The sequence below is a fragment of the Narcine bancroftii genome, chromosome 4 (genome assembly GCF_036971445.1).
Source record: "Narcine bancroftii isolate sNarBan1 chromosome 4, sNarBan1.hap1, whole genome shotgun sequence".
NCBI classification, from domain to species: domain Eukaryota; kingdom Metazoa; phylum Chordata; class Chondrichthyes; order Torpediniformes; family Narcinidae; genus Narcine; species Narcine bancroftii.
The window spans coordinates 230,889,064-230,914,636 of NC_091472.1; the positions used below are offsets into that span (position 1 = coordinate 230,889,064).

Consider the following 25,573-nt stretch of genomic DNA (forward strand, 5'->3'; position numbering starts at 1 on the left):
TAGGACCACTGATAGCCACTCAAATAGTCTTCACACACTGATCTCCCATCAGAGGACAACACTGACCTCCTGCTAACCGCTCAAATGTGCCCCACCAACCAGTCATACCTGCTGGCTTTCAGCTTAGTCCTGACTGCAGCATTTTGGCTGTTTAGCACACATGGAGTCCTGGATTCTGGCTCCTATATTTTCAGAAAGCTGGAAGCACTCAGCCGGCCCCCTCTGTGGGATGAGAAATTGACCCTTTGACCTGAATCTGTGCTCTGTTTCTCTTCAGGAGTAGTCTGCCCGGTTGCATGTTCATGCCGTTTGCTGCTCCAATTTTAAATATCCAGTATTGTCAGCTTTTTTTGATTCTCCTGCCACGGTGCCGCTCCACACCGATCCTTGAACCAGCCCTTTACAGAGTCGGGGCACCATGTTTAGCATAGCGGTCAGCGCAACATTATTACAGTGCCAGCGACCTGGGTTCAAATCTGCCACTGTTTGCAGGAGCTTGTACGATCTCCCCATGTCCGCATGGGTGCTCCAGTTTCCTCCCACCCTCCAAAAATGGTATAGGACTGGTAAGTTCATTGGGGGCAATGGGACAGTGCAATTTTCAATGACTAATGGACTTAAGTGCTGTATCATTAAAATTAAAATTAAAAAAGACTGTCCCAAAAAAAGATCTATCTTGCACCACTCAAAAGAAGCATGAATCCATCTGGAGGCAACTTGTGGGCCTTTCACCAGTGAGTTGACAAGAGCTGGTCTCTCTGACCCTGATCCTAACCCCTTCTCAATATCTACCATTTTTCTTTTGAGGTCATCACCAATAAACCAATAGCAAAGGATATGTATTACCTTCTGAGAGATGGATGACGGAAGCAATCTGCACAGGTCCAAGATAGGCTGCAGTTCCTCAGAGCAAAGTTCTGCCATTGGGTCAGAGGAAGGGTTTGGCGACTGGTACTGGCACAGGGAAGACCCCTCGAGTGGCTGATTTGGTGGCAAAGTCTGGTAGGCGGCTGAGGGGGTGAGAAAGCTGTGGTACTGGCCACCATGGCCAGTTTCATCACTCCCTGTTGGCTCCACGTAAGGTGCCCCACCCATGTGACAAGTTGTAGCCTGGGCAGCTCGAGTGGGTGCGGGCTGCTGGCAGGAATCCATGTTCCGGCCGGTACCATAGCCAGCAAAGTGATCCAGCCCGTATGGAAATGGCACGTCAGCTGTCACTGGGCAACCATCATCTTGCCACCTATGACCGTCACTCAGCTGAGGGTTTGTCAGACGGTGGGAACACATTCCATTGGCCAGAACCTGCTGAGTGGCTGTCGCTTCAAACTGGCTCTGGGATGGCAGCTGGACCTTCAGTTGCGGAAGGATGTGCTCCTCCTGAGGTTGGGGCCTACTGGAGAGGAGCATGTGTTGACCCCAAAGCTGGTCATTTTGCTTGGGCTGTGGCAGAGTTTGGTGTCCCATCATCTGAAGGTCCAAAGCCTGGTGCTGAGGGAAGACCCGGGAGGAATCCTGAACTGCTTTCTCCGCAGCTGGAGTTTGGAGAAAACCCTGTGAAAGGTAGCACTGCTGATTTGCAGAGAGCTCCTGATCAGATTTAGACAGCTCAGAGTCATGGCCATAGGACAAGACATCCCCATTCGTCATCATGTTGTGTAATAAGGGGGCAGCGCTGGGGCTGGCCTCCACCCTCACCATCTGCTCATCGAACAGGAGGAGCTCCAAGTCATCTTCCCCGAGTCCCAGATTCTCAAGTGTCCCGAACAAGTCGCCATTAAAGCAGTTGTTGCCGGCCAGGTTGAGGGAGTCCAGAGTGGCCAGCAAGGGGTCAAGTGATCCTCCTATGACCTGCTGCTGGCTGAGTTGACCTGCATCACCAGGAACCAGCTGCCAGTCAACCCCGGAGCCGGAGGCCTCACTGAAGGAATGGCCGCTGTACACCCACCTGGCCTCAGGGGCTGGGTGACAAACGTACACGGACTCATCCTGTTGCATGATGGCACCCAGAAGGGAACTGGGGTCCACGATGTTCTGCTCCATCTCAGCTTTGCTTGAGGCGTTCTTCTTGCCTCTGCTCCTCCCCTTGATCTGCTGTGGACTGCGCAGTCCTGGATTTGGTGAGGTTGTGTGGTAGAGCAATGCCTCTCCCGTAGCAAAACTGAACGGCAGATGCTGGGCTCGTTTGCGGAGTTCCTCCCCTCCCTCCTCGTCACTGTGGGAGAAGAAATAAGAAACCAACAATCAGGTGAGCTGAAGATCGCAGCTGAGTATGACAAGGTTTCCAGGGGTGATCTATTTTCAATGTTTGAGAAATGCAAGCTGGAAGTTGAATGTCCCAAGGCTCACTGAGAAAATGCACTGGTGGTGTCAAGCTTGGATATAGACAAAGGCCCATCTGCATTGAGCTCGGAGTATCTAAAATTTGCCATTGACACCACAGTCTTCGCTAGAATCACAGATGGCAATGAGGAAGCGTACAGAAGTGAGATAAATCAGCTCATTGAGTGGTGACGCAACAACAACCTTGCACTCAACATTAGCAAAACCAAGGAACTGATTGTGGACTTCAGGGAGGGGAAATCAGGAGAACACAAACCCGTCCTCATTAAGGGGTCAGCTGTGGAAAGGGTTAAAAACTTCAAATTTCTGGGTGTCAGCATCTCTGAAGATCTATTCTGGGGCCTCCATGTTGATGCAATCATAATGAAGGCTCACCAGCAGCTACATTTCATTAGGAGTTTGAGGAGATTTGGTATGCCACCAAAGACTTGCAAATTTCTAAAGGTGCACTTTGGAGAACGTTTTGACCGGTAACATCACTGTCTGGTATGAAGGAGCCAATGCACAGGACAGGAAAAGGCTGAAAAGGGTTGTGAACTCAACCAGTACCATCATGGGCATTAATTCACTCCATTAAGGACATTGTCTTGTAGTGTCTTTAGAAAGCAGCCTTTATCCTCAAGGACCCTCATCACCCAAGCCATGCCCTCTCCTTATCAAGAAGGAGAGACAGGAGCCTGAAGACAAACACCCAACATTACAAAAACAGTTTCTTCCCCTCCGCCATCAGATTTCTGAATGGACAATGAACTGCAGGCACTACCTCACTTTATCTATTTACTTACACTATATATTAATTTTTAATATGTACTTTATAGCATATTTACACTGTAATTTGCCATAAAACAACCAATTTTGTGTCATGTTCATTACTATAAATTCTGATTCTGGACAGACCCAAGACCCATATGGACTGAGCTCTGACAGACCCAAGGTCTTTTTGGACTGAGCTTGGAGAGAGCCAGTGTCCATCCGGACTGAGCTCGGACAAACCCAAGGTCTATTCGGACTGAGCTCGGACAGACCCAAGGTCCATCCAGACTGAGCTCTGACAAACCCAACGTCTATTCGGACTGAGCTCGGACAGACCCAAGGTCCATCCAGACTGAGCTTTGACACACCCAAGGTCTTTCTGGACAGAGCTTGGACAGTCCCAAGGTCCATCCGGACTCAGCTCAGACACACCCAAGGTCCATCCAGACTGAGCTTGGACACACCCAAGGTCTTTCCGGACTAAGCTTGGATAGACCAAAGGTCCATCTGGACTGAGCTTGGACAGTCCCAAGGTCCATCCAGACTGAGCTTAGACAGACTCAAGGTCTTTCCAGACTGAGCTCAGACAGACACTAGACCCAACCGGACTGAGCTTGGACAGACCCAAGGTCCATCCGGACTCAGCTCAGACACACCCAAGGTCTTTCCGGACTAAGCTTGGATAGACCAAAGGTCCATCTGGACTGAGCTTGGACAGACCCAAGGTCCATCCAGGCTGAGCTTAGACAGACTCAAGGTCTTTCCAGACTGAGCTCAGACAGACCCTAGACCCATCCGGACTGAGCTTGGACAGACCCAAGGTCTATCAGGACTAAGTTCAGACAGACCTAAGGTCCATCTGGACTGAGCAAGTGTGCTCAGCACCTGAACCAGATGTCTGCTGCTGTCACTGCTCCAGAGATTTGGGACTCGAGGGAAAAGGCCACAGGGTGTTGTGTGGGAGTGGAGTTGGAAAACCCAAGATTTAGCTAACTTCATATGGATGGGGGAACTGGGTTAGTGGAGTTGGGGTGGGGTTGTGAGGCATGGCTTCTCCCTAAAGCTCTCCTCCCCATCTGTCAGCACACAGAGACCTGTAACATCATGCAGTGGGTACAAACCTCATTTCAGACCCTGAGACAGATGTTCCAGTTCAGTGTTTAAGGGAGTTCTGCCCACTAACCTCTGCACATTCACCCAATACACGTTGCAATACAGTGTTGGCAAGGAAACCCATGACCAAGTTGGGACATGGATACTTTGGAGGGAGAGAGGCGATGGTCTTAAGAAGGGGAAAGACATAATATTAGAATCTAGACTCTCACTGAGGTAGATAAAGTTAATGCCTAATTGTCGGATCAAAGCCTGTATGTGGCCATCCGTTCCCACTGCAAGAACTGCCTATTAGATCCATGGGTAATCTAAGGCCTCACAATTACTGAGAAGGAGCATGAGCAGGGAGGGGCAGGAGGTAGACCAGCAGATGCAGGAGAAAGGGAATCCCAGAGGAATCTGAGGCCAATCTTCCCATTGTCCTTCTGCACAGCCCCACTTGCACTCGTGGGCTCCTGTCGCCAGGCAGAGGGTCAAAGGGATCTCATCAGCTGAAGCCCAAGCTAGGGAGAGTGGAACTGACAATCCACTGCTCCTGTCTACTCGCTCAACACTTCAAGGATCTCTTGGCCGGTCAATCAAGAGAAGAGCATGGATCCCACAGCATGAACCTCCAAGCTGGGGAGCAGGGGCATAGTTAGGGCAACCCTATTACAGAGCCAGCTGTAATGAGTTCAAATCTGATGCCATCTGTCAGTAGTTTATACATTCTCCCTGTGACCTGAATGGGCTTTCTTCAGATGCTGCCACCCTCCAAGAATGCATGGGGTCAGTCTGTTAATTGGGTGTTGTTGGGCAGCACTGGTTTCATGGGCTGGAAGGGCCTTCCACCATGCTGTGTCATTAAAATTAAAAGTAAATTAAAATTAAACGTGGAGAGTGTTTAGTTAAGCAGACACAAAGGAAGACAAACAGCAACAGGGCTGACGATCAGCCTTCTCACTCACACCAGGGGCCTCTGTGTTGCGATGATGTAATCCGGCTTTCCATGTTTGTACACCAATCGGGCATTAGCTTGAACCCAGGCCCAACGGTTGTCTTTGGTCAGGAGTCGAAACACAGTCAGACCACTCTCCCCAGTTTTAATCACTGCAAGAGAAAGGGAAATCCGGGTGAGTACAGGTATCTGGCCAGATATTACAGAGCTTGTGGACCTCAGATGGACAGATTGAAGATGCTGTATTATATGAGCACATGACACAGGAATAGGCCATTCCTCCCATTTTGTCTTGGCTGCTTCTCAGCAATCTTCTTTCCTCCGCACCCCCTTATTGCCCTTTGACTCCACGTCCACTGTCACCACCTTGACTGCACTCCACCCGCCGGCACCAGGGACAACACTCACCCACCCGTGCTTCTCTGGATGTGGAAGGACACTAGAGTGCCGTCGACAATCGCCTGCGGCCACGGTAGGAGTGTGCAAGCTCCAGGTGCTCAGAGAGCAACAGAGGTCAGGATGGAGCCGGGTTATTGAAGCCGCTGAGCAGCTGCGCTACCTGTCCTCACCTCTCCCCACACCAAACTACAGTGGAGATGCCTGAAGGGGTAGATGGATGACTAGGAGGTACCACCTCCGCCTTTCACTGGGGAGAACTGGCTGATGCTACTTTATAAATTTTTTAAAAATTAGTTTAGAGTTAGAGCAAGGTAACAGGCCCTTCTGCCTGACAAACCAATGCCACCCAAATACACACATGTATATAAATTAGCCTGCTAATCCCATACATTGACAGAGGGTGATAGGAAACTGGAGCACCTGGAGGAAACCCTCACAGACACGGTGAGAACGTACAAACTCCTTATAGACAGCACCAGATTCAAACCCAGGTTGCTGGCATTGTAATAACATAGAGCTATTCGCCATGATATCTGCGCCCCCATGTCAATGAATAGTTGGCAAGATTAGAAGCTGCACTGAGAGACTTACTCTGTTTTCTGCTGATCAGCCAGTGCTCTACTCATGCTCGTGTCCTTCCTGTAATTCCATGGGCTCTCATCTTGTGCAGAAGCCTTATCTGTGGCACCTTGTCAAAGGCCTTTTGAAAGTACAAATACACAACATCCTCTACATCTCCTCTGTCTATCCTACTTGCGATGTCTTCAAATTTTGTCAGGCATGATTTTCCTTTAAGGATGAGTCAGAATACAGCACAAAGATTGAGAAACTGGGGGGTTGGGGGGTGGTGCCAGAACAACAACCTAGTCTTAACATCATCGAGACCTAGGAGCTGATTGTTAATTTTCAGAAAGATAGGCCGAGGGACCACAGACCCATACGCATCGATTGGAGGGAGGTGGAGTCAGAACCTTCAAGTTCTTGGGAGTCCGTGTTTCTTATATCCTGGAACCAGCACGTCAAGGTAACCATGCAGAAGGCGCACCAACTCTTCTATTTGCTGAGGAGATTTGGCACGTCGTTAGATACTCTGCAAAACTTCTGCGGATGCATTGTGGAAAATATACTGGCTGGTTGCATCCCAGCCTGGTTTGAGAATTTGACTGCCCAGGAATGCAGAACGCTGTAGAAGGTCATAAACATAGCCAGGTCCATCACAGGCTCCTCAAGAAGGTAGCCAATGTCACAACCTCTTCGTCTTCCTACCTTCAGCGTGAAGATCAGCACCTCTAGATTCAAGAATGATTTCTTTCCAACAGCTATCAGGCTCTTCAACCTCTCCTTGGTATACTAATCACTTTTTTGCACTAGGATTACTGTGAATATTGATTTACATCATGTATTATTATCTTTTAATTTAATTCAATTAGTTCTATAGTTTTTCTTTACGTACCTGTTTGGCTGCAAGGAGTAAGAATTTCAGTGCATATATACATTGTAAAATGTGTATGACAATAAACTCATTGTCATCTGGTTCAACAGTGGCAGGGTAGAACCACATAATCTTACAACGTGCCCTTCCTGTCCACGCTCTGACATCATATAATCCTTCTCACTTCTGCTCCAGCCTCCATCAAATCAGCATAACCATCAAATTAAATTTAGTTATTGACCTTGGAGAGAAATGCTGTGCAAGTTCGGAAAAAATGCCATATCAAAAATGACTGATCAAGAATGTGACTGTGGATCATTAACAGAGTCACTTACCTACAGGGCAATTCCCCACTAACATGGATGGTCATGTTGCATTCAAATTAGTGTCCTGATTGGAAATTCACTGAGGACCTAACTAGGCACAACTTCCAAACAGCTTCTGGAGTACCAGAAACCACAATGGAATCCCTTAATAATCTAAATCCCACCTTCCAGCGACATTGGACCCATTCCAGTTTGCCTACTATCCTAACCAGTCCATAGATAATATAGCCTTGAACCTCCACACCGTCCTGAACCACAAAGAGAACAATGCCTCATACACAACTCCGTTGTTCATTGATTTCAGATCGGCATTCAACATGATCAATCCTTAGAGGCTGGGGGAATAAACTGTCTTCGATGGGACTCAATGCCCTCTTTGCAAATGGATTCTAGAGTTCTGAACTGAAAGAACACAGTCAATCTGGGTGGGTGACCATCACGCTGAACACTGATGTGCCTTAGGGCTGTGGGCTCAGCCCACTACTGTTCATGCTGTTGACTCAAGACTGCACTGCCAGATTCAGTTCCAAGAAAATCATCAAGCTTGCAGATGATACAAAAGTAGTTGGCCTCACTGGCAACAATGATGAGTCAGCTTACAGAGAGGAGGTTGAGAAATTCGTAAAATAGAACTAGCACCTAAGTCTCCACATGGACAAGACAAAGGAGATGATTGTGGACTTCAGGAGAATAAAGGTCAATCGATCTCCATTGCACATCAATAGTTCAGTCACGGAGAGAGTGGATACCACAGAAACCCATCCTGAAACCAACGCCTCTCCACTAGTCAGGAAGGTGCAGGAGCGCCTACACTTCCAGAGATGATTGAAGACGGCAAAGCTGCCGGCCCCCATCTTGACAACATTTTACAGGAGCACTGTTGACAGTGTCCTGTCTGGCTGCATCATTACATGGTCGCTGGAGCAGTGCTAGCCACTATTATACCACTACTGCCTCTCCTCCTGTTCTTCTCCCTATGAATACCAGTCTCACCAAAGAGCAGGCAGACACGTTATCCGTCTCTGACAGAGAGTAGAACAAAACAAAAACTGCTGAAGGAACTTCACGGATCTGGCACCATCTGAGGAAGGAAATGGAGAGCCAGCGCCTCAGCTCAAGAAACTTTATCAATACTAATTCTTCCGAAGAGTCTAGAACTGTGGTCCGTGACCACACAAGAAAGTTCTAAAACAGCCCGTACGACTGATGGGATTGCAATCCACCCTGCTTTCAACAGATCAGAATGCTGTTGTCATCCCTCAAAGAATTTTTTTTAAATCACAATCACTGGAAATCTGAAATAAAAACAATAAATTGCTGGAAGCACTCAAGAGATCAAACCACAGATCAGAAAACAATTAATATTCCAGGTTGAGACCCTTCACAAGAACTGGTGTGCAACATCAGTAGTTTCTCTTAAGAAAGCTTATGGCATGTTGGGGTTTATTTGTCAGAGGATTCAGTTCAAATGCCATGACGTAATGTTGCAGCCCTGTGAAATTCTAGTTCAACCACATGGAGTATTGAGTTCAGTCCTGGTTTGCTCATTACGGGAAGGAGGTAGATATTTTGGAGAGGGTGCAGAGGAGATTTACCTCTACCTCTAGTTCCAAACCCTCAAACCAGGTCCCTTGGGATCCCTGCTAGCTGTTGCCGCCCTCATGAATCCCAGTCTTGATACCTGGTTCCAACAAACAGATCTCGAGCAACCCCCTCACTGGTCCACTGCTTTGGTTTCCTACCCTGCGAGGACCTCGCTCAAGTTTCTCCTTCTTGGAGGGTACTCTGATTCCCCTTCAAGAACCCCCACCCCACCCACCCGAAACCTGTGAACATCAGAGTCTAGAATGCCAAACATATATCCCACCATCTTGGGCATGGACCAATATGAATCTTTGATGGAAAAACCACTCTCAGCTCTGTTCCACGGGTAGTTGGGGACATTTACAAGAGAGGATATAAATAATCTCCCAAGGATGTTGGGAAACATAGAGACTAATGCAAGGGAGGAACTGAAAGAAATCATTATCTCTAAGGACATGGTCTTGGGGAAATTGATGGGATTGAAGGCAGATAAATCCCAAGGGCCTGATAATCTACATCCTAGGGTACTTAAGGAAGTGGCCATTCAGATAGCAGATGCTTTAAGAATTATTTTCCAGAACTCGATAGACTCAGGATCAGTACCCATGGGTTGGAGGGTAGCTAATGTTACCCCACTATTTAAAAAGGGGGGTAGAGAAACAGTGGGGAATTATAGGCCGGTGAGCCTTACATCAGTAGTGGGCAAAATGATGGAATCCATCATGAAGGATGTAATAGCGGAGCATATGACGAGCAGAAAAGGGATCGGACGGAGTCAACATGGATTTACAAAAGGTAAATCGTGCTTGACAAATCTATTGGAATTCTTTGAGATGGTGACAGGTAAAATAGATGGGGGAGAGCCAGTGGATGTGGTGTACCTGGACTTCCAAAAGGCCTTCGATAAGGTCCCGCATAAACGACTGGCTTCCAAAATCAAGGCTCATGGGATTGGGAGCAAAGTATTGATGTGGATTGAGAACTGGCTGGCAGGTAGAAGACAGAGAGTTGGGATAAATGGCTCATTTTCTGAGTGGCAGGCGGTGACCAGTGGGGTGCCACAGGGATCTGTACTAGGGACCCTAGCTGTTCACAATTTACATTAATGATCTGGATGAGGGGATTGGATGTAATATCTCCAAATTTGCAGATGACACTAAGCTAGGAGGGGTTGTGTGCACGGAAGAGGGGGTCAGGAAGCTCCAGTGTGATTTGAATAAATTGAGGGACTGGGCAGATACCTGGCAAATGCACTACAATGTGGATAAATGTGAGGTTATCCACTTTGGTAATACAAACCAGAGGGCAGATTACTATTTGAATGGCAATAGATTAAGAGATGGGGATGTGCAGAGAGACCTAGGGGTACTTGTACACCAGTCTCTGAAGGCGAGCATTCAGGTACAGCAGGCGGTTAAAAAGGCAAATGGTATATTGGCCTTCATATCAAGAGGGTTTGAGTATAGGAACAAGGATACCTTACTGCAGCTGTACAGGGCCTTGGTGAGACCCCACCTGGAGTATTGTGTGCAGTTTTGGTCACCTTATCTAAGGAAGGATGTTCTTGCAATGGAGGGAGTGCAGAGGCGATTCACCAGGCTGATACCTGAAATGGCGGGAATGACTTATGAGGAAAGATTGCGCAAATTGGGATTGTTCTCGCTGGAGTTTAGAAGATTGAGCGGGGATCTCATAGAGACATATAAAATTCTGGCAGGACTGGACAGAATGGATGCAGATGAGATGTTTCCAATGATGGGAAAATCCAGAACCCGGGGCCATGGTTTGAGGATAATAGGCAAACCATTTAGGACCGAGATGAGGAGGAATTTCTATACCCAGAGGGTGGTGAATCTGTGGAATTCATTGCCACAGAGGGCAGTAGAGGCAGGTTCATTAAATATATTTAAGAGGGAATTAGATCTATTTCTTCAGTATAAGGGTATTAAAGGTTACGGAGAGAAGGTAGGGACGGGGTACTGAAGTTTAAGATCAGCCATGATCTCGTTGAATGGCGGAGCAGGCTCGAAGGGTCGAATGACCTACTCCTGCTCCTATCTTCTATTTTTCTATGTTTCTATGACCTGAAAGTAGGATCCTGCGAAATAGCGCAATATTTCCCCCTACTTCTCCCAGCTGCTGCAGCACCCCCATCTTGATTGACTTGGTCAGGCCCACCACAGAGCTTTCCAACCAGCACAGGAAACATTTCTTAAAGCTGCTGTGCCCTTAAAAGCTGATCCATCTGACATAATCATGGGCTGGAGGACAAATTTCAATACGTGCCATAAGCCCTGTGCTAACACTAGCTCACCTGACCATCTTTATCCCTCTTTAATTGGCTAGTTAATGTAACAACAGTCTCTGAAGGGACCACAGAGACGTAAAGGCATTTTCAAAGGAGGGGGGGGGAGGCAGATCATTGTGTTGTCTGCAAGAACTTTTAAAAAAAGAAATAATGGTCTCATGAATTATTGCTCATTGTAATATGTAGAAAAAAATTAACCTGGAGGGGGATTGAGTTCCCTTGCCAGCAAATGGTCTAACCCAGATAAAGAATTCCTGGAGGGACTGTGACAGATTGTACTATTATTAATCTTTAGGTTAAAATTTTATATATATATAATATATATATTTCTTAGAAAAGACTGTGTGGGTGGACAGGGAAAGACAATTATACACACACATAAACCATTTTGAGAGATGAAGAGTCTGCTAATTCATTGGTCAGTTGAAACTGTATAAACAATCAAAGTCAGAAGTGATTCTCCACTAAAACTAAAGACAATGGTGTTTGCTGAGAGAGGCATCTGTTCAAACAAGCTGGCTTTTGCTTCAATGACCTGCGCAGACAGAACAGAGACATCAGCCATGGCTTATACTTTTGAAGTGGTATGGAGGAAATGATACTTCAAACACAAGCCAGCAGTGATGTCATGTCATGTGATTACGATAGCAGGAAGGCATCTTAAATATTGCACCAGTTTCATCTGAAGTCAGAAATGCAATAGCCTTCAATGAGAGAGATACTGTTGTATTGTGTTCTCCTTGAAATGGGAGGTACACTGAATAAGTGCTTTTGAAGAGGAAGAGCCACTTCACTGTCTCTTTGTCAAAAGAGGGCAGTTCTCTCATATCCATTTTTAAATGGTCACTTCATGTAACTCTTACCTGGGTTTGTGAACTCATCATGTAAAATACAAGTTCCAAAAACTCCATGCAACAGATGAGGATTTGTGGAAAATCATTCATATCAAGAAACATTTCTCTGGAAACAACTCTACAAGAAGTCGTGAATTTTGAGAACAACAGTAAAGGTTCTGAGTCTCAACACACACACACACACACACACACACACACACACACACACACACACACTTGCGCATAGTGGGGTTAAGTTTAGTGTTAAGTAAGATTTTATAATTATTAATAATAAAAATTATTGTTTAGAGCATACCCAATATCTTGGTTAATTTCTATTGCCGCTGGTCTATGTCATAACAGGGACTCATTAAACAACAAAATAATGCATAAGTGTACTGTAGGAACTCAGCTGGTCAGACAACCTGCTAGGTTGTTCCAGCAATTTGTTGTTCAATCAAGGTGACGGCTCAATTGGCATGGTGCTTAGCACAAAGCTATTACAATGCCAGTGACCCTCATTCAAATCTGGTGCTGTCTGTAAGGAGTTTGAACATTCTTCCCCGTGACAGCACAGGTTTCCTCAGGGGGCTCTCGTTTCCTCCTGCAATCCAAAGATGTACGGAGCTAGCAGGTTAATGGGTTCTTTGGCTTGGCTTCGCGGACGAAGATTTATGGAGGGGGTAAAAAGTCCACGTCAGCTGCAGGCTCGTTTGTGGCTGACCAGTCCGATGCGGGACAGGCAGACACGATTGCAGCGGTTGCAAGGGAAAATTGGTTGGTTGGGGTTGGGTGTTGGGTTTTTCCTCCTTTGCCTTTTGTCAGTGAGGTGGGCTCTGCGGTCTTCTTCAAAGGAGGCTGCTGCCCGCCAAACTGTGAGGCGCCAAGATGCACGGTTTGAGGCGTTATCAGCCCACTGGCGGTGGTCAATGTGGCAGGCACCAAGAGATTTCTTTAGGCAGTCCTTGTACCTTTTCTTTGGTGCACCTCTGTCACGGTGGCCAGTGGAGAGCTCGCCATATAATACGATCTTGGGAAGGCGATGGTCCTCCATTCTGGAGACGTGACCCATCCAGCGCAGCTGGATCTTCAGCAGCGTGGACTCGATGCTGTCGACCTCTGCCATCTCGAGTACCTCGACGTTAGGGGTGTGAGCGCTCCAATGGATGTTGAGGATGGAGCGGAGACAACGCTGGTGGAAGCGTTCTAGGAGCCGTAGGTGGTGCCGGTAGAGGACCCATGATTCGGAGCCGAACAGGAGTGTGGGTATGACAACGGCTCTGTATACGCTTATCTTTGTGAGGTTTTTCAGTTGGTTGTTTTTCCAGACTCTTTTGTGTAGTCTTCCAAAGGCGCTATTTGCCTTGGCGAGTCTGTTGTCTATCTCATTGTCGATCCTTGCATCTGATGAAATGGTGCAGCCGAGATAGGTAAACTGGTTGATCGTTTTGAGTTTTGTGTGCCCGATGGAGATGTGGGGGGGCTGGTAGTCATGGTGGGGAGCTGGCTGATGGAGGACCTCAGTTTTCTTCAGGCTGACTTCCAGGCCAAACATTTTGGCAGTTTCCGCAAAGCAGGACGTCAAGCGCTGAAGAGCTGGCTCTGAATGGGCAACTAAAGCGGCATCATCTGCAAAGAGTAGTTCACGGACAAGTTTCTCTTGTGTCTTGGTGTGAGCTTGCAGGCGCCTCAGATTGAAGAGACTGCCATCCGTGCGGTACCGGATGTAAACAGCGTCTTCATTGTTGGGGTCTTTCATGGCTTGGTTCAGCATCATGCTGAAGAAGATTGAAAAGAGGGTTGGTGCGAGAACACAGCCTTGCTTCACGCCATTGTTAATGGAGAAGGGTTCAGAGAGCTCATTGCTGTATCTGACCCGACCTTGTTGGTTTTCGTGCAGTTGGATAATCATGTTGAGGAACTTTGGGGGACATCCGATGCGCTCTAGTATTTGCCAAAGCCCTTTCCTGCTCACGGTGTCGAAGGCTTTGGTGAGGTCAACAAAGGTGATGTAGAGTCCTTTGTTTTGTTCTCTGCACTTTTCTTGGAGCTGTCTGAGGGCAAAGACCATGTCAGTGGTTCCTCTGTTTGCGCGAAAGCCGCACTGTGATTCTGGGTGAATATTCTCAGCGACACTAGGTATTATTCTATTTAGTAGAATCCTAGCGAAGATTTTGCCTGCAATGGAGAGCAACGTGATTCCCCTGTAGTTTGAGCAGTCTGATTTCTCGCCTTTGTTTTTGTACATGGGTGTATTTGGGCTGCATGGATTCATGGGCTCAAGGGCTTGTAACTGTGCTGTCTCTCTGAATTAAAGAATTCCAGCACCCACAGCCTTGACTTTTCTCTTGTGGTCTAACCAAGCTTGGAAAAACCAATGAGCATGGTGGGCCACATTCTGAAGCTTCCAATGAAGCAAGAAGAAAGAGACATACCAGTTTATGGACATATGCACTCTGCTTCTTCATTACAACCAAGTAACTCTCTTGATTATCTCTTTCTATATTGGGGTAATTTAAGCTATTATACTGGAGTAGTTTTGTTTTACAGAAGTACTGCTTGGATGCAGCAGTAAGAATTTCAGTACATCTGTACTTTGTACTTGTGTATATGACAACAAACCCATTCTCAAGCCCTGTGGGAGAATGGAGTTCGAGTCACTCCGAGTGAAAACAGGCCCCTCGGGAGTTTCACCGAGTCTATGCCAATCCCACTGGCCTCTTTCTATTCTCTCCACATTCCCATCAATGCCCCCCTCCAATGGAATGCGGGAGGAAAGTGCATAGTGGACACGGAAGCTCAGCTCAGACTCAGGCCTGAGCACAGGGTTGAACCCAGGGTCTCTGGAGCTGTGAGGTAGCTGCATGACCCATTGCACGGCCCTGCTGCGAGGTGATGGCACACCACAAACTCAGCAAGAGGACTTCCAATCACAGCTACTTCCACAGACATGAAAGCTGGATGTTGATCACAGTAAAACAGCTCCCTATTGTTTTGCGAATGACGTGCGTTTAAGCCAGAATTTGATTTATTTCCTCTCTACCATAATGGCTAATTTGGCTGCAGTTTCATACATTCTTTCTCTCTCCCTCCTTCCTTAAAAAGTGGCCTTCCTATCCACTGGGAGAATTGCTGAGAGGTGGGAGATCAAGTTTTGTGCAAGTTTTTTGGCAAGGTTCATTCTGCAGTCATGAAGATGAGTACCCTGGGCTGAGCAGGTGGTTTTAGGATGCAGTGGCCGGGCATTGAAAGAACCACAGAGGCGAGCACCAGACAGATTTCCACAAGCAGATCACAGAAGCTGTTTAACAGAAGGCACAGTTTGGCACGGTGACTGTAGGGCTGAAGAGGTGCAGCAACATGGCTGTGCAGGACTCAAGCCAAGCCAGCTGTCAGTTTTGGAAGGATAGAGAAAGAAGGTCCGGGGGGTGGGGGGGGGGGGGTGGTTAGTAATTGTGCTTTCACAGGCTCAAGTTCTGTAGCTAGTCTGTAGGGATTAGCAAATTCCACAGATCTGCTCAATTACACAGAACGCAAACTTTGCACAAGGGATTTCCTTGATCCATTTGGAAAAAAAAAAGCTGCATATCTTGCTAAGAGTTTGCAGCAAAAGTTAAAAAAGTTGCTTCAGGAACAGAGCCAGGAGCAGTATTTATTGGTTATCCCCAAGTCAGCTCGACCAAGGATCGAAGACTACCTTCTTGAACCACTGAAGGACAGATGTGGTGGTCGTGATCTGAGTGGTTCGTCAGACCGTTGAACACTCTAGTGCCAGTAGCCTGCTGTAATAATGCGGCTCACTGTAACATGGTGTGACAGGCTCCTTCTAATCTCCCGGCAGCACAGATTAATCCTATTGCAGCCCAGATATCATTCCTCCACTCGATCTGGTGCATGTCTGAATGGGTTTGGCTCCTGTGAAAATGTCCAACCAATTCAGAAAAAGAATTAGAATCAGGTATATTGTCATGAACGTGTCATGAAATTTGTTCTTTTGTGGCAGCAGTATTGTTCGTTACAGGTGCAAAATTTGCTGTAAATTACATTTCTTTAAATACACTATTTAAAATAAATAAATTTGTGCAAAAAAAGTGAGCTCGTGTCTGTGGTTCACTGACAGTTCAGAAAGCTGATGGCAGAGGGAAGAAGTTGTTTTTGCACCAATGGGTGTTCTTCTTCTCAATGCTACCTCCTTCCTGATGGTAGCTTTGACAAGAAGCATGGCAGGGTGGTGAGGGTCCTTGAGCATAGAGGCTGCTTTCTTGGGGCACCGCCCTCTAGAGTCCTTATGGAGTGAAGACTAATGCCCATCGACAAACAGCCTGTTATTTCAGCCCAGATCCTTCAACCGCCCTTACTCAGAATGAACTACGAACTTCCCTTCACAAAGGCTGACAGACTCATCAGTAAGTTAGAAAAGCACTGGAGCTGCAGGGTGCTGTAAACTTCAGCAAACAGCAAGGCGCTGGAGGGACTCAGCAGGTTAGGAGTGTCCGCGGGTAGAAATGATCAGTCAACCTTTCGGGTGGGAGCCCTTCAATGACACCTGAAACACTGCCTATTCAGCCTGACCTGCTGAGTCCAAACAGCTCCTAGCTGTTTGCCCATTCAGTGAACTGGTCTGGTTTTCTTTAGCAACAGCGCTCATTAAAGCAAATTGTTTTGTCAGAGCAGAATGAACGTTGCTCAAAACAAGTCCTCATCCTCGGAGGTTCCTGACCATGTGGCCAGAAGAGATTGCTTTATCTGGGGCCTTAATCTCCACAGGGGTTTTCTCCCTGTTTAGCAGTCTACAACCAGATGGCATTAATGTCAAGCTCCAATTTCTGTTAAATTCCACCACCCCCCCACCCGAGTCTCTCTCTTTCCCTATCCCTCTGACTCCTTCCCTATAGCTCCCCTCTCCTCTCCTATCAGAGTGGTTCCTCTACCCTATCAGCTTTTCTCTCTTCTGCCCTCCCACATGCATTCACCTGTTACTTACCTGTTAGTCAATGCTCCTACTTTTTCCCCTTCCTCCCTCCTCTCTTCTTCTCCTCCCTCTCCTCCCCACCTTTTTATTCAGGGGCCTTCCTGTTTTTTTGCTTATACCTGTCAAAGGGGTGCAGGCCCATAATGTTGGGTACCTTTTACTTCCTGTGGATGCTGCATGACCTGCTGAGTTACTCCAGCTCATGTATTTTCTCGTTACTTCACTGTGGAGTTCCTGTTTCAACTTTGCACAGACCAAGGCATACTCCAGTCACAAGATGTTACCTGATCACTGATGTGATTCATTCTAACAATGGTGGCCTTGAATTCAGCTGTGGTGACCCCAATTGCTCTCATATATAAAATAAATAAAATGGTGCTTGAGGATTGTGATTTTTTTGTGACCTGCATCCAGCAGATCCTCTCCTTCGATCTCTGCTCTAAAGCTATCAGAATTACTGAGAATGTTCTGTTGGATCTGCTTTTGGGTTTGGCGAATGGAGCTTTTTCTCTCTAATGCTAGAGATCTGTCCTGGAGCCTCCATCTTGATGCAATTACCAAGGCAGCTCACCAGCAGCTAGACTTTGTGAGGTATCTGGGGAGATTTTGTATGTCACTGAAGACTCTCGTATTGTGATTCTGATTGATGTATGAAAATTAGATGATTGTGGGTGTGAAGAGCTCTGAAGAGCTCTGAAGATCTATCCTGGGGCCTTCACGTCGATGCAATCATGAAGAAGGCTCACCAGCAGCTATACTGTGTTGGGATTTTGTTAGGTATGTCACTGAAGACTCTTGCCAATTTCCACAGGTATACTGTGGAGCGCATTCTGCTGGTTGCATCACTGTCTGGTATGGAGGTTCCAATGCACAGGACAGGAAAAGGCTACAGAGAGTTGTGAACTTGGCCAGTGCCAACATGGGCATCAGTCGTCACTCCAGTAGGACATCTACAAGAGACAGTGTCTCAAGAAAGCAGCCTCTATCATCAAGGATCCTCACCACACAGACCATGCCCTCTTCTCACCGCTACCATTGTGAAGGAGGTACATAAGCCTGAAGATAAACAACCAATGGCACAAAAGCAGCTTCTTCTCTTCTGCCATCAGATTTCAGAATGGGCAATGAACCACAAACACTACCTGGTTTTCTTTTCTTTTTGCACTAATTTATTTATTTTTTTAATGTAATTTATTGTTACCTGCAATACTGCTGAAAAAACATTTCGTGACACATGTTCATGACAATAAATTCTGATTCTCAGGTAGGGAAGGATTAGATAGTTGTGAAGTAGGTTTACATAAGGTCAGCATAACATCATGGAAAGAAGGCCCTGTATTGTGCTGCAATGTTCTACGATCTTACTGCATACAGGAGCAGGCTTGATGTTCTGCTCCTGTTTGTCATGTCCACACATCCATGTCTACCCATCACTTATGGAGAGAACACCACGTAACAAGAACCATACATAGAATATTACAGCACAGAAACAGGCCCCTTCGGCCCTTCTAGTCTGTGTAGAACCAATTTTTTGCCTAGACCCACTGACCTGCACCCAGTCCATAGCCCTCCATACCCCTCCCATCCATGTACCTGTCCAAATTCTTCTTAAATGTTAAAATTGAGTCCGCATTCACCACTTCAGCTGGAAATTCATTCCATACTCCCACCACTCTCTGTGTGAAGAAGCAACCCCTCCCCCCCACCCCTCCTCATGTTTTCCCTAAACCTTTTCCCTTTTCATATTAACTCATGTCCTCTGGTTTGTATCTCACCTACCCTCAGTGGAAAAAGCCTATTTACATTTACTCTGTCTGTCCCCCTCATAATTTTAAATACCTCTATCAAGTCTCCCCTCATTCTTCTATGCTCCAGGGAATAAAGTCCAAACCTGTTTAACCTTTCCCTGTAACTCATTTCCTTCTGGAACATCCTAGTAAATCTTTTCTGAGGTCTCTCTATTTTATTGATATCTTTCCTGTAGTTAGGTGACCAAAACTGCACATAATACTTTAAATTTGTCTCCACCAATGTCTTATACAATTTTAGCATAATATCCCAAGTCTTGTACTCAATACTTTGATTTATCAAAGACAATATGTAAAGCCTCTATGTTGACTATCTCCATTCAGTTCCTGTTATCCAAATAATTGTATATCCAATGTCTTAGCACACCTTCCAATAATTAACCTACTAGTGACAGCAGGCTAACTGTCCTAAAATTTCCAGGGTTACTTTTGGAGCCTTTTTTAAACAAGGGAACAAATGTGAGCTATCCTCCAATCCTCCGGCACCACAACTGTGGCTAAGGACAGTGTGTGTGTGTGTGTGTGTGTGTGTGTGTGTGTGTGTGTGTGTGTGTGTGTGTGTGTGTGTGTGTGTGTGTGTGTGTGTGTGTGTGTGTGTGTATGTGTGTGTGTAGTCCAGCAGAGGGGGAGCTCAGTGACCATGGTTCAATCTGACATCCCCACTACGGCCCTTGCATAAGTTCCCTGGGCCAATTGATTACCAGCGCTGTTATATAGTCAGAATAATGTGAACTATATTGTAACCGCATAAAAATACACCCTTCTCACTGTAGTAACTGAAGACCACTACTATGGGGCATATGTATGTGTGAACAATTTCTTGAGATGGTGGAAGACATCAGTAAGTAAAATCTCTTTTATTATTTGAATCTTGTGTCTCTAAGTTATTTAAGAAGCCTCCCTAGTTACACAGAGACATAACAAGCGCTGTCTGAGCTGGAAGATAATGTCGAGACAAAGGCAGAGCCTGGGGCACTTACTCCGGACATGATTCTCCGCACAGTGCAACATGTCAGCAGCGTGAATGAACTGGTATCCCGTCCCTCGTGCCCGGAGCTCAGCCTCTGTGTATCCCAGTACAATCTTCCCCCTGAAACAAAGAGAAAAGTGTTGAGGAAAAACCTGTCCTGTGGGCTATAGAATGATGAGATTGATAATTGGAGGGCAGCAACAATCATCAAGGATCCACACCATCCAGCACATGCTCTGTTCTTGCTGCTACCATTAAGAAAGAGGTATAGGTACCATAAGACTCAGTCCACTAGGTTCAGTAACAGCTCTTCCCCCTCCACCATCCGACTCCTCAACAACAAACTGAATCAGGTCTCATTTAGGAACTCTTTGGCACTTTATTGATTTTTTTTCTCTCTTTACTGCATAGTTAGTTTACATGTGTACAATGAGTACATTTTTTTTTGTAATACCAATTAGTGATAATTCTGCCTTGCCCACAGGAAAAAGAATCTCAGGGCTATATGTGATGTCATGTTTGTACTCTGACGATAAATTTGAATTTTCTGAGCTACCAGAATAAAGGAGACCGCAGAAGAACTCCCCACAATCCTGGCAGCTCAAAGGTCTCAAGGGAAGGTCTATTACAGCACCAGCAACTCAGGTTTGAATCCATCACTGCCTATAAGGAGTTTCCCCGTGACCTGTGTGGGTTTCCTCCAGGTGCCCCAGTTTCCTCCCACCATCCAAAAAAAGGGTAAGGAGTTTGGTTGGTTAATTGGGTGCATTTGGGCAGCGTGGGTTTCATGGTCTGGAACAGCCCATCTACCGTGCTGTGTCATTACAATTAAAATTAAGTGAAAGGTGGAGGGGTACTGACTAGAGAAGGGGCAGTGTTGGATCTACTGTTCTATTTTTACAATACTTTCCAATCTCCACATTTTAGCTACACATTTTCTCATTATTACTGTTGCTAGACTCAAAAATCTCTTTTTATACTTATCTAATTCCAACTTGATGTCTTCATTATGTATATTACCCAACAAAAACATTCTTCGATCTAATTTAACCTTCACTTTTAATATCTTCTCTAACATGACACATAATTCTTTCAAGAAATCTTTTGCCTTTTCACGCAACCATACTGAATGCAAAAAATTACCAACCTTTTTTTTACATCTAAAACATTGAGTAGAAAAATTTAGATTAAATTTATTCAACTTATAGGGTGTGAAATACATACATTTCATGTAAAAAAAAATATTGAACCATTTGATATCTAGCATTGACAATATCTCTATACAGTTTCATTCATATTTCTTCTTGAATTTGAATATTTAAATCCTGTTCCCACTTCAGTTTAATTTTATACAAACCTGTTTTTTTTCCTGTATTTCTTGTAATTTATATAGATAGTACTTATAAATCTTCAAATAATAAAGGTATCATAACATATTCAAACTGACTATGCTCTGGAAGGCTCAAGTCCATTCCTATTTTCTTCTTCAAACATGATTGTAATCGATGATATACAAATATTGTATTATCAGTTGGCTCAATCGACTTTAAGACAAAATTAACTTCTTCCATTTACAATGAACATTTCTTGACTTGACAATCGGTATGAAAAAGGTATGCAGAAAATACGAGATTGATTTAGAAGTTCAATTTTTATGACATTTGATCAGTTAAAGATTAAGTATGGGATATTACAAAATACAACAGGGTACATGTGGAAAAGAGGGTAATTATGGAGACTGTAGTGATTAAGAAAGAGGAAGTACTGGAGCTTTCGAAGCATATTAAGGAGGGTAAGTCTCGAGGTCCTGACAGGATTTTCCCCAGGACATTGAGAGAAGTTAGTGAGGAAATAGCAGAGGCTCGGACAGTGATTTTTCAAATGTCATTAGAGATGGGTATCGTTCCGGAGGATTGGTGTATTTCACAAGTGGTTCCGTTGTTTCAAAAGGGTTTGAGCAGAAAGCCTAGCAATTATCGGCCTGTAAGTTTGATGTCAGTGGTAGTTAAATTAATGGAAAGCATTCCTTGAGATAGTATATATAAGTATCTGGAGAGACAAGGTCTGATCGGGAACACTCAACACAGATTTGTGCGTAAAACGTCATGTTTGACCAATCTTTAAAATGAACCAGGAAGGTCTTTGATAAGGTTCCACATGAAAAGTTAGTTAGGAAGGTTCGTTAGGTATTAATTTTGAGATAGTCAAATGGATTCAACAGTGGCTGGAAGGGAGATGCCATAGAGTCGTAGTAGAAAACTGTTTGTCAGGCTGGAGGCCGGTGTGTCTCAGGGATCTGTATTGGGTCCTTTGCTGTTTGTCATTTATATTAATGATCTGGATGATGGGGTGGTAAATTGGATTAGTAAATATGCAAATGATACTAAAATAGGTGGAATTGTGGGTAATGAAAAAGGTTTTCAAAGATTGCAGAGGGATTTTGACTGCTTAGAAGAGTGGGCTGAAAGATGGCAAATGGAGTTTAATGCTGATAAGTGTGAAGTGCTTCACTTTGGTAGGAATAATCAAAACAGGTCTTATGTAGTAAATGGGAGGGCATTGAGGAATGCAGTGGAGCAGAAAGATCTAGCATCCTTCATTCCCTGAAGCCTTTTAGTATGCTGGCCTTTATAAATCAAAGCATAGAATACAGGAGTTGGGAGGTGATGTTGAAACTGTTCAAGGCATTGGTGAGGCCAAATTTAGAATACTGTGTGCAGTTCTGGACACCAATTTAAAGAAAGCATATCAACAAGGTAGAGAGAGTGCAGAGAAGATTTACGAAAATGTTACCTGGGTTTCAGAATCTAGATTACAAAGAAAGATTGAGCAAATTAGGTCCTTATTCTTTGGAGTGTAGAACGTTGAGAGGGGATTTGATAGAGGTATTTAAGATTATGAGAGGGGTAGATAGAGTTGATGTGGATAGGCTTTTTCCACTAGAGTAGGAGAGATTGAAACAAGATCATGAATTAAGAATTAAGGGGCAAAAATTTAGAAGTAACTGGAGGGGGAACTTCTTTACTCAGAGAGTGGAGACTGTGTAGAATGAGCTTCCGGGAGAAGTAGTGGCGGCAGGGTCAATTTTGTCATTTAAGGAAAAATTGGATAGGTATATGGATGGAAGGGGAATGGAGGGTTATGTGAAAGGTGCAAGTAGGTGGGACGAGAGGAGAGTACTTAGTTCAGTGCAGACTAGAAGGGCAAAATAGTCTGTTTCCATGCTGTAATTTTTATATGGTTATATGGATGGAACTCCAGTTCAACGTGTGTTTCCATCTCACAGCTGGGGCAGTAGAAGATAAAATGAGCTCAGTCCTGGCATGTTTGGAAATTGAGGGCAACAGAGGAGCATGCGATTGTTGAGACAAGAGGGTGAAAATCAATTAGGATTCAAGCCTTTGACTCCCAGCCAGCGGCTCTTCTCCTAGCAGGGACTGGACAGGCAATGGCAATTGGCCAAGGAATAAGGTCAGCATCACTTGGCAGGACATCTGCTCACAAGGGGCCATTTCCACCATTCATAGCATCATAGGGTATGGTAACTGGCCCTTCAGCCTATCTTGTGCTTGCCAACCAAAATGTCCCACCCACACAGGTCCCACCTGCCTGCATTTGGCCCATACCCCTCTAAAAATCGTATCCATATATCTATCTAATTTTTTTTCTCAGCCATTCCAATAGAACCTGCCTCATCCACCACCTTCGGCAGCCCATTACATACACCCACCAACCTCTGTGTAAAAAAAAATGTTACCCCTCAGGTTCCTTTAAAATCTCTCCCCTCTCACCATAAGCGCACGACCTCTGAATACTGATATCCCTACTCTGGGCAAAAGACAGTCTGCGTTCATCCTATCTATTCCCCTCATGATTTTGTACACCTCAATTAGATCACCCATCACCCTCCTGCCCTCCAAGGAATTAAGCCCCAACCTGCTCAACCTCTTCCTGTTCCCTGTTCCTCAGGACACCCACCACAGCCCCCCGACCCTAAGTCCTGGCAATATCCTTGGAAGTCTTCTTTGCACCTTGACCAGCTTGACAACATCTTTCCTGCAGCTCACCTTTACACCAGAAGTAAGTTGGCCTTTTGTGATCTACTATTGATGAAAGACCATTAGGATGCATCAAGATTCAAAAACTCAGTTAAGTAAACCTGAGGCCCCACACAATGCTCTGGAACAATGAAAGACTGGAATGCGGAAGTTGGGATTTATACAAGGCTGCCAAGATTCATTCAACATCCAATCCATTGATTGAATTCCAGGCTCACTCCCAACATCTATCCACATTATTTGTTCTTGGTAAGCATCATTCTAAAGGTTCCTTCATCCGTTATCCCCACTCACTTACTTGGCATCACAGGCGAGTGGTGTGAAGTCTAATTTGTGTTTGGTCCTGAAGATCATGTTCTTGGTCCGAACCTCCAGGATGGACGGGGACTGGAGGGGAGTTGCCAGGGCAAAGAGAGCCAACTGTGAGGGGATGGGAGTGCCGTCCTCTGCTTTCTTGTTCTGCCCGTGCAGGAACTTCAACCGGCCCTGGAAGTTGAGAGCCTGGCAGAAAAAAAAGAGGAAAAACATATCTGGAGATGAGTAAAAATAGAGATAAATAGGAAAATGTGCAGATGCTGAGGTCAAGTGCAATACACAAAAGTGCTGGAGAAACATAGGAAGTAAAGGGTGTTGAATGTTTCAGGCCTGAATCAGAATCAAAATTAGATTGGGTCAGTCAGGTCATAGCTGCCTCTTTTAACTCAAAAGCCAAGAGGAGTAGCAATATTGATACAGAAAAATTTTCCAGTTAGAATATAGGATGTAGTTACAGATCCTGCAGGTAGGTTTGTAATGGTATATTGCCAGATATATTCAGAATCCTGGACATTGATGAATTTGTATGCTCCGAATACTAATGATGAGAGATTTATTAATGAAACTTTTTTTTTCAAATTGGCAGATGCACATGAAACCATCTTAATGGGAGAGGATTTTAATTTTTGTCTGGATCCGGTTCTCGATAAATTAACAAGGGCAGTTGCTAGGACAAAGGCGGCAAAAGCTACCTTGGTACTTTGAGAAAATTGAATTTAATGGATACTTGGAGAAGATTTCATCGAAGGGAAAAGGACTATTCCTTTTATTCTTATAGACATGACTCTTTTTCTAGCATAGATTTGTTTTTGGCATCAACTCAATTGCAGCCTGGCATCATGGAGAAACAATATAAAACATTACTTTTATCAGATCATTCACCTCTTGTATTAACAATTTCAGTACCATATGAACCACAGATGGCATTTTAATGCACTGCTGTTGAGAAAATAGGACTTTTGTGATTTTAAAGGAGACAAATTGAGATGTTTAGTGAGAGTACTAATTAATGTATTGTATAGAATGCTTTGAAAGCATATTTCAGAGGTCAAATAATAAGTTATACTTGAAGGATTAAGAAAGAAGAAGGCAATGAAAAAATGAGAGAAGACAAAAAGCCACAGGAATACAAAGGTCAAAAAAAGTTTTTCTACCCAGACATAAGTTTTGAGCTGCTGAAGAAGAGGAAGGAGTTTAACGCAGCAAAATCGATCCTATAGAAGAAAGGCTATAAATTTATGTTAAGATATCCAGCGGTGCTTAAAATAGTTATACCGGGGCAGCAAAGCAGACTGTTCTCGGATCCGGAGAAAGCACAAGAATTTGCAGAACACCTGCAAAACAGAGAGATGAAGAGATGTAACAAGAACAAGAATGACGACAAACTTCATATAAAGAAGAAAAATAATGTATAAACAAGAACTA

The 25,573-nt window shown here is 45.0% G+C and overlaps 1 protein-coding gene across 1 annotated transcript in view; it reads right to left on the bottom strand.

Moving 5' to 3' along the window:
• ahr1b (aryl hydrocarbon receptor 1b) overlaps positions 1-25,573 on the bottom strand; it is a 139,461-nt gene that overhangs the window by 6,245 nt on the left and 107,643 nt on the right. The window contains exons 7-10 of the mRNA XM_069934282.1: positions 24,132-24,334; positions 19,786-19,895; positions 5,154-5,295; positions 847-2,212 (exon numbers count right to left, since the gene is read on the bottom strand). Of these exons, the coding sequence (XP_069790383.1) occupies positions 847-2,212; positions 5,154-5,295; positions 19,786-19,895; positions 24,132-24,334 (1,821 nt within the window). The remainder of the gene's footprint in view (positions 1-846; positions 2,213-5,153; positions 5,296-19,785; positions 19,896-24,131; positions 24,335-25,573) is intronic.